The sequence below is a fragment of the Pocillopora verrucosa genome, chromosome 7 (genome assembly GCF_036669915.1).
Source record: "Pocillopora verrucosa isolate sample1 chromosome 7, ASM3666991v2, whole genome shotgun sequence".
Classification (NCBI taxonomy): domain Eukaryota; kingdom Metazoa; phylum Cnidaria; class Anthozoa; order Scleractinia; family Pocilloporidae; genus Pocillopora; species Pocillopora verrucosa.
This window is the reverse complement of record NC_089318.1, coordinates 563,996-578,180: the sequence shown is the minus strand read 5'-3', so window position 1 is coordinate 578,180 and position 14,185 is coordinate 563,996. Positions and strand designations below refer to the sequence as shown.

General features: G+C 38.6%; 2 protein-coding genes and 1 pseudogene across 5 annotated transcripts; 1 reads left to right on the top strand and 2 right to left on the bottom strand.

Annotated features, from left to right (window-relative positions):
• The first annotated feature begins 547 nt into the window (after window positions 1–547).
• On the top strand, window positions 548–2,452 carry LOC131774975 (calcium-activated potassium channel subunit beta-4). The gene is made up of 3 exons (XM_059091077.2): window positions 548–725; window positions 800–1,182; window positions 1,808–2,452. The coding sequence occupies exons 2-3, from the start codon at window positions 823–825 to the stop codon at window positions 2,162–2,164; spliced, it is 717 nt and encodes a 238-aa protein (XP_058947060.1). The 5' UTR covers window positions 548–725; window positions 800–822; the 3' UTR covers window positions 2,165–2,452.
• Window positions 2,453–2,888: 436 nt separating this feature from the next.
• Window positions 2,889–10,059, bottom strand: LOC131774389 (uncharacterized). Of its 4 annotated transcripts, none has more exons than XM_066169383.1 (6): window positions 9,948–10,059; window positions 7,485–7,537; window positions 5,744–6,867; window positions 4,941–5,469; window positions 4,444–4,640; window positions 2,889–4,011 (listed from the first exon to the last, which is right to left on the bottom strand). In XM_066169383.1, the coding sequence occupies exons 2-6, from the start codon at window positions 7,500–7,502 to the stop codon at window positions 3,261–3,263; spliced, it is 2,619 nt and encodes an 872-aa protein (XP_066025480.1). In that variant the 5' UTR covers window positions 7,503–7,537; window positions 9,948–10,059; the 3' UTR covers window positions 2,889–3,260. The 4 variants fall into 4 exon arrangements, with proteins under 4 accessions (XP_066025480.1, XP_066025479.1, XP_066025481.1 ...); XM_066169382.1 differs by lacking the exon at window positions 9,948–10,059 and adding an exon at window positions 8,618–8,684; XM_066169384.1 differs by lacking the exon at window positions 9,948–10,059 and adding an exon at window positions 8,262–8,296.
• On the bottom strand, window positions 9,262–14,107 carry LOC131775191 (uncharacterized; annotated as a pseudogene).
• Window positions 14,108–14,185: the final 78 nt, after the last annotated feature.

Below are 14,185 nucleotides of genomic sequence, written 5' to 3'. Positions count from 1 at the left end.
GTGAAACTCAAAACGATCAGGACTGACCCCTAATCTTTGTGTATGCATGTTTTCCTTTTATCAAAAGCAATTTTTTTGCCTCACTTTGGGAACCCGTGCACCATTCAGAAAAATGGCCCACAACATACCTTTATAATTATGCAGATCCTTTAAAACAATGAATGTTAACACAAGGAAAATTTGCATTTGAATCATTAGAAAGGATGAGTGCAGATTTACTGAACAAAAGCCTTGCACACTAACACAATATATTTTTAAATTACAAAACTGTAAAGGAAAAAAGAGGTGACAATAGATACAAAGTTCTTCCTTAAATTTTGACGTGCAATAAATACGATATTCCATCATCTTATTCAGTGCGTGCTTAACCAAAGGTGAACCTATTGTTTCCGTTTAAAGTACTTTTGCGCGTCAATTTATCGCTTTCGCATTCGACTATTGTCATACTAACGTCCCAAGAGCTAAAAGCTAATTTTCGTCACTGAAAGCATTACTTGATGTCCAAAATTTGGCGTCAGTTTGCTCTAATAGAACAGGTTTTCGTTCGCACGTATGCTGACGAAAAAAAATGAATATTCATCAACGTTTTATTTGGTTCTTGTAAATTCAGAAAGATTAATCTAGCAATACGACAGCTTTTTGTTTCTTTTGAAAAACCACCTGCAGAGAATACTCAGAAGTCGAGCTTCGCGGCGAAAACTAAATCGACATTTGTGAGGAACGAAGTATGAAGCGTTGTTTTGAGCCGAGTCAAGCTCAACATTTCTTATTCTCTGAAATTTGTTTGGTATTTCCTCAGAATTTCTTTGGACTCATCCATCGATGAAAATACGTCGAGTTTACGAACAACTTTTGAAGCAAGAAAAGCGAACAGTCCTCCGATTGAAGTGTCTTTCTGGAGCAACAGCCTTTATTGTCTTCGCTGTGTTTCTCACAACGTTTCTTAGCTCAGAAGTCGTTCGGAAAATTGCTAAAGGTTTTGGTTTTGAGGAAGGTGACTGCGTTGTACAAGAATCATATTTTACTGGTAGCAATGTTAGCTGCGCATGTGGAATGCACACTTGTTTTAGCCTCTATCCTTGTTTACGGATCTTGGTAAAAATGACTGCGAAACGGACTGAAGATGCTGAAACATCTACGCCAGTCCTTCTGCATAACACCATTTACGATATGGGATCTGAAGTAAGTCAAAGGATGCCTGTTCTTCTGAGTTAACATAATTTTGCGTCTACGCACGGTTAATTATTGTTCACAGAGTTGAATAATACGTGGTAGAAAACGGAACACCGTGCTTTAAAGAGCATGTAGAATGAAACTCCCGGGCTTAAAGGAATTCCTAAACTTGAAAACAATTTACGTATGAAAGGATTTTCAAAATTTTTTCGTGTCAGCTTCATCTGCCAACGCCAAGACAATTTAAACAAATAATCGAACGGAAGACAGCCTAAAGAAGTACATCGATCCCAAGTTTTAAAAACAAAAACATATCTACAAGACTCTATAACCGTTCAGTCCAAAAAAAATTCAACTTGATATCTAAATTATGAATTAAAAAAAGTGCAACTAAAGTTCAAATACCAGTTTTCTAAACCTTCTTTCAACAAGGAACTGCAAATTGGCTAGACTATCCCGTTTGTTTACAATATAACCTTAGACGATTTATGCAAAAGTATAATCACCCGTGGTGTTTCATTATGTTAATTAGAAAACAAAATACTATCTGTTCGCGATAGCTTGCTTTAGTTTTTAAGAGCTTCCTTCGTAATAATTTATGAATCATTGATGTTGATGTTTTCTTCAATTTCAGTGTACCTATGGGCCTCCTTGTGAGCCAAATATCACCAACAACTTCGCTTCTGTGCTCAAATACAAAAACTCCAAGGGACAGCGAGATCACCTGTTGCAGTGTTACTTTAACCCGAATGATCCCACAGAGGTGATATTAGACAAAAGTGCACATGAAATGATTGCGTTTCACGCCATGTTTTGGCCATGTTGCGCATTTATAATCGGTTTGTGTATTCTGCTGAAGACATATTACATGAGGAAAGCTCACAAAAAGCAGGATGTTGTAAGGCCACAAGACATTGAACTTGGAGAGACACATCTCACCTCTAATAACAACGTTTATAATTATCATTTGGTCAAAAGTCTTACGGAATAACTGAAGAGGTGTATCATATTATCTCAAGCGAAAAATAAATTGTAAAGCAGAGATTTAATAATCTCGGAGCATTGAGTATATTTCATTTTGTCTGTTTTAGTTCTGGTTGTTCGTCTAAACCTTAGAGACTAATATAGAGATTTTTATGAAACCTAAGAGTTCCCTCTCGGCCCCGAACTCTTCCTTTTTTTTGTTAGCGCAAGAGTAAGATCGCGGAAATAGTAGGATATCAAGGGCACCGCGGTTCAAACATCTCGTTGCAGCCTAAGTGTCCCTTAAATGCATCCATTGTTCGAAGTGCACAACACTGACATCCCGATCGTGGTCCCATTCGCTGTTAGCGATAAGAAAGGAACCAAAATATTGACCGTTAACTTCAATATTCTCATTGTATATTGTTTCTTTGATTCATTTATATAACTTTGATCCATTTATTACTCCAGTTTTTTTCATATGCTTTTTAAATAATTTCGTTTTCATTAATTTGAGATCTAAATTAATAATTCGTCAATATTTTAAAATAAATCTCTTAAAAAAATAACCTTAAATGATTATCATTATTGTTATCATTATCATCATTATTGTGATGGGTGAATATTTATAATGTCATCAATAGTTTAGTTCTCGATAAGCTTTACACTAATTAGTGTTCTTTGTAAAAAAAGAATAGTTATAATAGAAGAGATCTATTTAGAAATAAAGAAAATCTTGGGGACAGTAGATTGTTAGAGAGAAAATCCTCCTTAAATACCTTCGTCCAGAGAAGCAGCGATGCAACGCGATAATGAATTATCCCCGTTGGCTGTTCAAATGCTGCCCATATGTAATTTACAAAATTATCTTGAAAAACAATACGAAGGCAAAAGTCGACCATTTTTCACCTTTTCGGGAGCAAGTGATCTGATGCAGTGGGAAGGAGTTGTTTATACAGAGTCTGAGCGAAGTGAATGATTCCTTGAGGACTAACAAGCTAAGCAACACAGGAACAATAATCAGTGATTTTTTTAAAAGTTTGCATTTATCTCTGTCTAAGCAATTGCTGTCCTTTTTAACAGTTCTTTTCAATGTACTTGTACACATTTTCGCTAGTCTTTCTCTAATTTGTCTTTAAGAAACCTGAAATATCAGCCTCAACACAAGCCCCATAGCCTTCACGATGGTACACGCTAAACATCTCGGGTGTAAAGAACTGATTAGCGGTGATGTGGTGAGGAAATGACCCTTGCAGAAGGTTAGACATGTACTGGCAGCTCTTTCCATGGCAACACAAACAGCAGCAACCTGTCAGTCTGTCAGCTTCGTGTTCAGTAATCTCAGGACTTCTTCCCCATTTCCCTTGGTCTGGATCTCCCAGCTCGATATCAGAATTTTCCCACGATTTTGGTTGCTGGGTGACAATTCTCGCAAGTGGTATGCTCTCAGATGGGTGTCTGGGAGCAATGAAGAGTATTTCTCCCTCTCCTGTTTTGTTGTCATCCTCATCATAATACTGGACTCGGAATTGGTAGCTCCGTGGCCTTTGTTGTGAATTAATTTTCAAAAAGTTAACTCTAATATCTTCCTCAATATCTCTCCCATTCACTCCAGTAAATGAGCAGTGTAATTTCTGCCTCGCCATTCTCAGAGCAGTAAGGAGAGAATCGGCGTATTTATGACCTCCAGGGTTACAGGAGCCATCAAGTATCACAATTTTCTCCAGTTTTCTGTCAAGTAGTGGAAGTAAGGCTAGGTTTTCAAAGTGTCCTCCATCGCTGAGTCGCAGTACTGGCGGAGGATTAAGTCCAACGTTATTTATGTTTAGAAACCCACGAAGGAAACGAACGTAGAAAATGTGAGTAACACACCATCTAAAAGAGAAAATATAATGAATCATGGTCATTTGGAACGGCAAAAAACATAAATGAAAGCATATTTTGGCGAAATCAAATAGAATGAGGCCGCTGATTCCACAGCATAAGGAAGCGTAAAAGTTAACTCTATCTCATTTGTGGTACACAAAACTAAAGAAGCAGTGACATCCAGCACTATTAGAGGATGCAGATTTTGTGATCTGTTTGGTGCAGCTGTGTTTGATACATGCTGATAGCATGAATGACGATGGTGCTCATTTTATCTATTAATGAATAAATGATGGAGTTATTCATCATAATACTGTCACAGTCATGGAAATAGTGATCTAGATGGCCGTCCGTGTTGGCCAACATAATGATGATGACACTGATGGTGAAGTGATAGTAGATGGTGCTCTCGGTGGTAGTAAAACAGTTTTAGAAAAGCACCTGACTAAGCGCTGAATTTTTCCCGGTTGAGTCGACCCAGTATTGAGCGCAGCCAAACTTGCAAGTGCTACAACTACGGCGATGTGTAGGAGTACTAAGAGCACCACACAGTCTTTGCTATTTCCAAGCCAGTAGACAAAGGGTAAGGCCATCAGTGGAAAAAAGCAGGCAATTTCAACCAAGATTGGTGTCACGTACTGAGGAGAACAAAACATTACTTGTTAAGATTGAGTGTTAGCTCCTTTTGCATAAGGTCTTAAAAGTATGCTGTGGTACCCAGGATAGATTCATTAGTGTCATATGAGGCATAATAAGGTCCTGAATATTTTCTGTAAAGAGCTAAATGTTAGAAGGGTGAGCAACCGAGGTTCAAACGCTGAAGTAGGAAACCTTCCTCATTACGTTAAGATCGCGTATATACAAAAAGTTTAGCTAAGTTGTCTCTTTCCCCTTTGGTCTGAAAACACGACACAATTTCGTTGAAGTTATGCACACACCTTTTCACTGCAACTTAATTCCTCTTCAGAATGTTCGCCATACGCCAGTTCATCTCCTAAACTTATTCCTACCAAAGTGAACAAGTCAGAGACCATATCAAGGCCATTCTGAAAATCGTCTCCCATATCAAAGCTGACAGCAGCTCCAGATAAGGTCATTGCAACAGATAACTTCATGAGGCGAGAATGAGGACAAGCGGCAAACGTATGTGCAGCAATCCCTGTATTTTCTGTATCGTTGCCGATAAGTTTCGCTCCATCTGTTGAGAATGACATCAATTGGTGACGTGAACCGGCACCATTACCAATTTGCCAACCGTTAACTGTGATATTACTGATGAAAGTGGGTGAAAGACCCTCCAAGTCCTGAAGTGACAGCTCATCTTCCATCTCACAAGGACAAACCCTCAGGAACTCGTTTCGTTTGATGTACTTTAGGATACTTTTGATTGGCTCCACACACCAAGGAAAGACATCTCCATGCCGAAGTTTTCCTCCGTATCTAAAGAAGGCGTTGGACAAACGATACCTAAAACGGGAGACACCTATATTAAGTTATCTGACCAATTTTCTTTCCAGAGATAAAGGAAGGAGAATGAAGTCTCTTACAACTGCTAATACTGAGAAAATGAGACAGAATTCTAGTTACTTCAACCAGGTTTGAAGAACTACGAGTTAAATTTATTCTTTCGTTTCTTCGAGCTTATGATATTTAATTCCGTCATGCCAATTTTCTTTTAGTGAACCACGAAAGGAATCGAATATAACCGGTTAGAGTTCACGATTATTTACGTATCACAAACCTGTAGTATACATGGAACAGAGACTGCTGTAGAGATCTAATGTATGGAAAAAATATAAAGGCCAAGGCACACATCATCAAAGCTGGGTAAAACACTTCATCGGAATATGGTACATTCCCCATCAAATTTATCTTGAAGACCTTCCAGCTCAGGATGTAAGTGTACATGTAAGAACGCAGGCAAAAACCAGCGCTATTACGGAGAACAGGAATAAATAAAGGAAGCCCGACGCTAAGAGAAAAAATGACAAATCTCATCCACATTTGTGAGGGCCACAAAAAGTCATGTGCAGCCCAAGGAAAAGCAGTAAAGGCAAATATCAATCCACTGAGTGTTGATAGGAGTCTAAGGGGGCCTTTGTAAAGAGCCAGGCCTTCCTTTTTCGACAACACATAACACACAAACGAAACTACTGCTGTTGTTGTAAACAGTAACACCCGTCTGACAGGTGGATGACAGCCATCAAACAGTTCCAGCATCAGCACCGAAGACCAGGCGTCCGGATGTTGGAGGGAGTGCAAGGAAGTACAGTTCTCCCGTAAAACGTCACCAAAGAAACAATCCACAGCTACGGCAACAGGAAGTGCATAAGGCAGCCACATCATGCATGGCAAAATGCACGTCACAAGTAGCCCGATTTGTATAAGTAGCAGGGATTGAAAAATTCCTAGAATGGGATTTTGCCAGTTGCATAAGTACCCAGAATTGGCTCGCATGTGTTCAAAGAACTCCTTGTGCCACTCCTTAGTGTTATTTTTGGAGCCATGGCGAAATTTCCAATCCATAAAAGCAGCACCAGTGTAACCTCCCCCGGAAACACAGCTCAGATATTCAAACGGGACGTCATCTTGTAACAATTTGCGCAAAGCACCGGAACAAAAGGCAGCCGAGCGGATACCTCCCCCAGAAAACGCGACCCCCGTGCTACTCTTCTTCGTTCCATTGGCAGATCCACACTTGTTGATCGATGCTGTATTTAGATCACTGCCCTGAGGAAAGATCCTTGGCTGAATACCACGAAGAGTATTGGGGCAGTGCACCCTCACTGGCGGAACCTCGCTGAGTGGAATAATAATTTCTCCAACAGTTCGGGAAGTGCTCTGCGGTGCAGCATTAACGTCCATCTGTAAAAAATGTTTATGAGAGCTGCGTCATACTTTTTTTGCCATTTCCCATTTTTGTACCGAATCTGTTTTACTCAGCCTTGAATAATCTGATTCCTTCTCTGTTTCTTCCTACACAATTGGTGTTTGTCTTTCAAAGGAAACTACTATTTTAAGGTTTCCTCATTATTTGACGTTTCTATGAAATTAAAAATGACCAAACTATCCCAACCTAAAGTAGCTTCCGAAAATTATACTAAAGGGACATCTCAACTAAGTCTAATTCTAATTTTATTCCTCAGCATTTTTTCCCTCCAATCTTAGGTGTCACGCAATGCCCACTTGAAAGGAGAGATGTGCGTTGTGTTAGATCCTAAAAGGGACTAGACTTTCTCAAAGTAGAAGAAAACCAATATTTTGGGTTTAATTATGCAATAGAAGACATCAAAAAGCCTTTTTTCATTTCGTTTTTTTTTTCCACAGTAAAAGCACAACCCCCATAAAGCTTTGTCTGTTTTATCAGGTGGCCTAATTGTCACGCAAATTCTTTTACTTCTGTTGCGTGACAAGAAAAGAACTATGGTCGAAGGCATAACATACAACATATATCCCACCCGAACTTAATACACCCACCCTACCTGACCAATCTCGGCCATTTACTCGATTCTTTCAGTGTTACGATCTCTTTGTTCTGAAAAAGAAACCAGATTAAAATAACAACGACAATAAGAAGATGCTGTAGGCTAAAACGTTTTGTCTGATGATGAAGACCACGTATTTTGTGAGAGAACCTAATAATTGTAAAAAGAAAAAGGGCAAGTTTTAAAGAATATTATGACATTGACTTCAGATCGATTTAACAGTCTCTTATTATTCTGGGTCGCTTTCATAAATTCGCTACTATTCGTGGATCTGAGAACATTCGAAAACAAATCGATTATTTTTCACGCGCCCGAACGAGTCATATCACAGTTTTATCAATTGCGCCTTTGTTGGTTCGCAATATAATACTGTTCAATATTTTTTCACACGAGTCGAACCTCACGAAAATTTAAAAGCGTATTTCAGATGAAAATACAACATTTCAGGCGAAGGAAGGTCAATTCTAACGATGAATTTTTATACATTTGAATTAGACCCTGTCTACTGTCAACTGTTTCCAAAATGAATTCATGAGTCAAATCTGTCAATCGAAAATTTAAAAGCGTATTTTTTAAGATGAAACTAAAGCATTTCAGGCAACGAAGGTGATTTCTAAGAATGTAATTTTATACATTTGAATTAGACTCTGTCTACTGCCAACTGTTTCCATAATAAATTCATGAGTCGAATCTGTCAATCTTTCACTTGCACGTTCTGTCGCTACGTGAAAGGCTTGAAATTTACCATTCTGGCTGAAAAGAATATGTACTAACCTTCACAGCGTAAGTGGGATGCTGCCATTTTAAATATAAAATAGTAAACAATTATCTTTCTTTTGTGTATATATAAAATTTCCTCGGATGCGGAGACTGAATTACAATCAGCGAAACTAATGAAATGCGAATAACTAGTCAGAAATTTGAATACAGGGTAACACGTGCTCAAAGATTCCTCTGTAGTAGCTTGTACAGCTTCAACTTTCGCCTTACGAGAGACAACAAAACAAACACTCCAGGAAATTGTTGATTGCAAACAGAGAGAAATTCATCATCGATGACCTATAAAAGAAGCCGTTTGTAACCAGCCCTTGGGCAAACAGTAAATTATATCATGACAAAACATCACCTACGTGGCATTTCAGGTGAATTATGATTCCTTATGAACAGTTCATATCGACATTTCCCTGTGTAGTGCCGACTACTTCATTTTGCACTCAAAAGGCTTCGGTGTAAATGATCGCCTTTTCAGAGAGGAAAACCATCAATCACTTGACCACGTTTTTGGCACTCATCCATGAAGACTTGCTGTGTTATATGTCACGCAATCTCGTGTTCAAATGACCCCCTTTGGTATGAAAGATATGTGTTTGAACTCGGTTGGCTTAAAAAGGGGCGAAGTATAGACAAAACAAATAATTCCTAATTTATCCATGATCAAAATGTAACATCGCAAGTCTATTTCGTGGCGTTGATAGGGACAGCTCATAACTGTTTTGAATTCATTTGCATTGCGTGGTTGCATGTCTCTTTGCAGCCGATTGTTGGGTATTTCCGATCAAACCGAAGAAAACATCCCCTACGATCAATAATGATACTGTGTATAATCATACCCCTCCAAACGTTTGTAATATAAAAACACGTACTCAAAGTTTTTGAAAACTTCCCTACAGGTCGTCTATACATCACTTATTGCTTTTCTTTCGCCGACTTGCCTCAGTGAAAGATCGCCAGAGTAAACTGTTATCAATTGTGTATATTTTTAATTAGTCTCTTTTTTTATAGCAACCTTTCATATGAATATTGCGGCTCAACCTGGCTAAAACAGTTTGATAAAAGCAAATTCTAACGCGGAATAAAATCACACATTGCTTTCGAATAAATTTCACTGTCATCGTCACCAATGTCTTTAGTAATTTTATATTAAACTAATTTTAAAATGCTTTGCCATCCTTGAATATTTCTTAAACGGATGGCTAGGTAAAAAAATATGACTGATAAACATAAAGTAAGCGTTCAAACCAGACATCTGGGCTATACGTAGATTCTCTCACAAACCGATGATTTTAAAAGCGTTTTATGAAGTTTCTCATAGCTCAAAGGCAATTAGATGCTTTCCATCAAGATAACGTTCCAATGGCTTCATTACGAGTAATGTATTCCGTTAGTTATGTCTCGTTACGTTTCGTCTTTGAAGAAGCTCTCCATGTCAGCTTCAATACAAGCTGCATAGCCTTCCCAGTGATACGCACTGAACATTTCAGGGGTAAAGAACTGGTTGGCAGTTATGTGATGAGGAAATCTTCCCAAAAAAGCATCTGAGATGCAGTGGGAGCTGCCATAATAATGACAACAAACACAAAAGTAACATGTCAATCTGCCTACTTCACGTTCTGTCAGTTCGGGACTTGGTCCCCAATCGTTGTCGTCGAGTTCGATATCCCAAGGTATTCGTCTGCTCACCTCTTGGGTCACAGGCATTTCCTCCAATGGATCATAGCCGTCCATAGCTTTTGGTCGCTTGTCGATTGTTATCAGTGGCATGCTCTCAGATGGGTGTCTGGGTGCCATAAACAGTATTTATCCTTCCTTCCCTGTGTTGTTGTCTCCTTCGTCGTAGTAACAGACTCGAAACCTGTAGCAACGTAGTCTTTTCTTTAAATGCTGTCATTTAACTTAGTTCAGCACCACATTTTCTTCTTAGCTTCTCACCTTGGAAGAGAGAATCAAGGAAAAAGCGCAAAGTATGGTAAGTAAGATTTCAGCGGATTGAATTTTGTTTAATTGTGGGTGTGTGTACAAGTACACTGTATGAAGATACATTGAATGCAAAACTTTACACAGTCTACGGCTTCCATTGTCTGGTATAATGATCAGTCGCTGACCGCAGGTACTTTGTATCATAGCTGATTGGACATGTTGTGCAAAAAAAATTAATACAAACCTGTAGTAGACGTTGAATGCAGACTGGTGAAGAGGACCAATCAACGGGAATAAGATAACAGTGATGGCACAACCAAACAGGATTGGATAGAAAAGTTCATCAGAGTATGGAACTGCTCCCATGAACTCTGTTTTGAACACTCGCCAGCTCACAATGTGAATGTATCAGTAGAACACAAGAAATACGCTGGCATAGTTACGAATCACTGGGATCAAGAATGGAAGTACTATACAGATTATGATTATGAAGGCTTGAATCCATGTATTTAATGGCCACAAGTCATGAATGAGAAATGGAAACAGAGTAAACAGAAATATTACGAAACTGATCATTGAGAGCAATCGTAAGAAACCTTTTAATTTATGGAAACGTTTTTTTCTTGAAAGAAAGTAGGACAAGACGGAAAAAAATTAATGTTGTTATAATGAGGGTCGTGCGTCTACCCGGAGATTGGCAATTTTCATAGAGCATCAGCATTAAGGATGAAGTCCGTGATGTCTTGGTATCTGTGCAAGCATGCGCAGATGGGGGACATTTGGCATTCTGACGTAAGATTTCACCAAAGAGTAAGTCTACTGCCACGGCAATTGGAGATGCGTATGGCAACGATAAGACACACGGCAATATGAACACAACAGTGACCAAGAGAACTACGAACACTGCTGAATGCCAAAGACCTGAAAAGGGACATTGCCAGTCGCACATGTAGCCAGCGTTTTGTCGCATGGTGTCAAAGAATTCGTCATGTCATTTGCTATCATCACTATTATGCCCATTACGCTTTTGCCTTTCCTTCCATTCAACAAAGGCTGCCCCTGTGTAACCACCCCCGGAAACACAGCTCAAGTAGTCTGGAAGAACATTTTCTAACAACATTCTACTCAATGCACCAGAACAAAACGCAGCAGATCGAATGCCTCCCTCGGAAAATGCGACCCCTGCAGATCTTCCAGAGCGGCTAGCTGTTGATCCACTGATTTGCTGAGATTCTTGTTTGGCCCTAACAGTGCGTTGATCATAGAAATCCGAAAGGCATTCCACCGTGCCACTGGGTGTGCTGGAGGATGATGGCCTCTTTGAAGGTATGCGCGAGGAATCAGGAATGACAACAATATCCTCAGGACATGCTTGTGTTTCTGCCATCTCTGTCAAAAAGGAAATTTATTTCAATACAACTCTTACGCAGACGTTCCACACTAGAACTAGAATTGTACTGGAAAAAACTCTAAGCTGATTGTTATACAAAGAACAAAACAACACATTTCTGACGTATCAGATGACCAATACAAGACCAACAGAAAAACAAACAAAGGTAAACAGAAAGCACTACTTAATTTAATCTGACAACGTAAAAGTTTTTACAATTATGTTTCAACGCAAGAGTACGGATCCCAGGTACTGCCATCTCTTATTTCTCATCAACTCTTTTTTTTTCACGACTTCAACTTTTTTTCATAACTTCAACTTTTTTTCACGACTTCAACATACTGGCACGACTTCAACCTTTTTTCACGACTTAGACTTTCCAGCACGACTTTAACGTATTTTTCACGACTTCAACATTCCGGCACGACTGTTGTTATTCAACAGTACTTACAAATGTTTACCTTAAGATTGAATGTCATCTTGTTCAAATTTTATGGGCAATAGGCTTCGGTGGAGACGTTAACAGTCAAATTGTTTTTCAATTGACCCGCAGCGTTGATTCTTTTGTTGAGTCTTCTGGTGGAAAAAGTTAAAGGTCGTGCCGTGAAAAAGTTGTGCCAGAAAAAGTCGCGCTGGAAAATTAAAATCGAGGTCGTTCAGGAAACTTAAAGTTGTGAAAAAAAGCTTGAGTCATGAAAAGAAGTTGAAGTCACGCAGGAAAGTTGAAGTCGTGTCGAAAAAGTTTAAGTCGTGCGGGAAAGTTGAAGTCGTGAAAAAAAAAGCGGTCTCATATAAATTCAGTCCTGACGATTTCATTGTCTTTTGAGGAACAAGATTTTAAGCTCTTTTTAAAACTTTAAGAGGTTAGAGCAAGAATTGTTCGGTCATCCCGCACAATAACATAACACCTTGATTGCTGTATAAATTCATCAGAGTATGACTGTGAAATGTTTTTTGACAGTTTTCCCTGGTTCGAGAGTGTCTTTTAAACTAACTAACTTCAGTTTTTAGAATTCAAAGAACTCTACTGAAGCGAATAATCCTAACGGCATTGAGTAAACTTAGTGGAAATCGAGACTATACACTGCAACTTTAAGATTCAGTTGTTCACTTCTTTCAAATTCTTGTTTGGCTAATCGTAACCCTTTCCCAAACGTCACTACACTTATTGTACGTCTTGAATTGCGATAAATAAAATTTTAATGATGCACAACCCACAACAAACTTATTGGTTTACTCAATCAAATATTGTAGGTACTTTTTCCCATGCCCTGAGTCACGCTACACTCCTAAAAATAGCACACCATTACAATAACATTGAATATTTGAAAATGACAGGCTGCTCTCGTGCAGCTCTGCATGAAATTTACTGCCCCGCAAGGCGATATTCTTAGTGGGCATGTATTGGCAACGCGGAGTTTCAGTAAAAACGTTAAACACAGTGAATTATCTGTGGCTTTAACACCGTCTTAGATATTTGTTCCAGGTTGTACTTCGTGAACGTTTACATGTTTAAATCACTGACTAAAAGAAATGTTCACACAACTAAGGCAATTACGATTATGGAGGGAATCAATCGTCAATAGTCTTAGCAATTGCTTAATATTCTCTAATTTACATATCAGGATGTTTGTCTCTGCTACAGATATTTCTACCTCAATGGATTTATGTCCAAGACTATACAAAGTTACGGAGGATTGGTCAGTTGTCGTTACAAGTAAAAGAGTTAAGTGAAACGTTTATTGGAAAAACTGTTATAAATTTTACCAGTGCATGCTTCTACAGTTTTCAGAGCTTTACAGTGACAGAACTGGCAATATACTTTGAATCGTTAACAAACCAAAATCGTTCGAAGTACAAACGATGGGAACGCATATCAACACATTATAAATATTGTAGGTACATTAAACTACTCAAAACAAATTTATAAGTTGACGTACTGTTGGGAAAATTGCAACGTACCTTAATTTAAATGGTCTTTCAGGCACGCAGACAAGAAACTGTTTTATCAAGTTCACGTGTTCCTCGATATGTTCACCAGTTTAAAGGTGAAGAAGGAATGATCGAGAACTGAATCAAACCTATTGTGTGAACTTGACCTATTGTGCGTGACATATAGGACTGGGGCTAGGCATGAGTAGTCAGTGAAGCATATCGACGAAAAGACTTATTAAGGCAATTTAAGTTTGCCTGATGGAAAAGAGAAAACAGCAATTTTACCTTTTTCTGTGGAAATAAAATGTGTGACAACGTCACCCACCCGAGTGAAATATCAAGTTGCATCATGAAAATATTAAAGACCAGTGAACGCCTGAAAACCATTTAATGGAACTTATGTTTACATTTGATGATAATTTAGAGTAAAAAATATATTTAGAGGGTAAGTTTCTAAAGAAACTGTGGTGCTACGTCGGTGAGAGAGTATAACAGGGTAATTTGGTATTATCAACTGAGTTGATCACGTTAATTAGCTCTGACGTTTCGAGCGTTAGCCCTTCGTCAGAACGATCGATGAAGGGCTAACGCTCGAAACGTTAGCTTTTAAACTCTTTACGGTGGCCAATTTAAATTATCAACTCAGTTGATAATACCAAATTACCCATAATATATT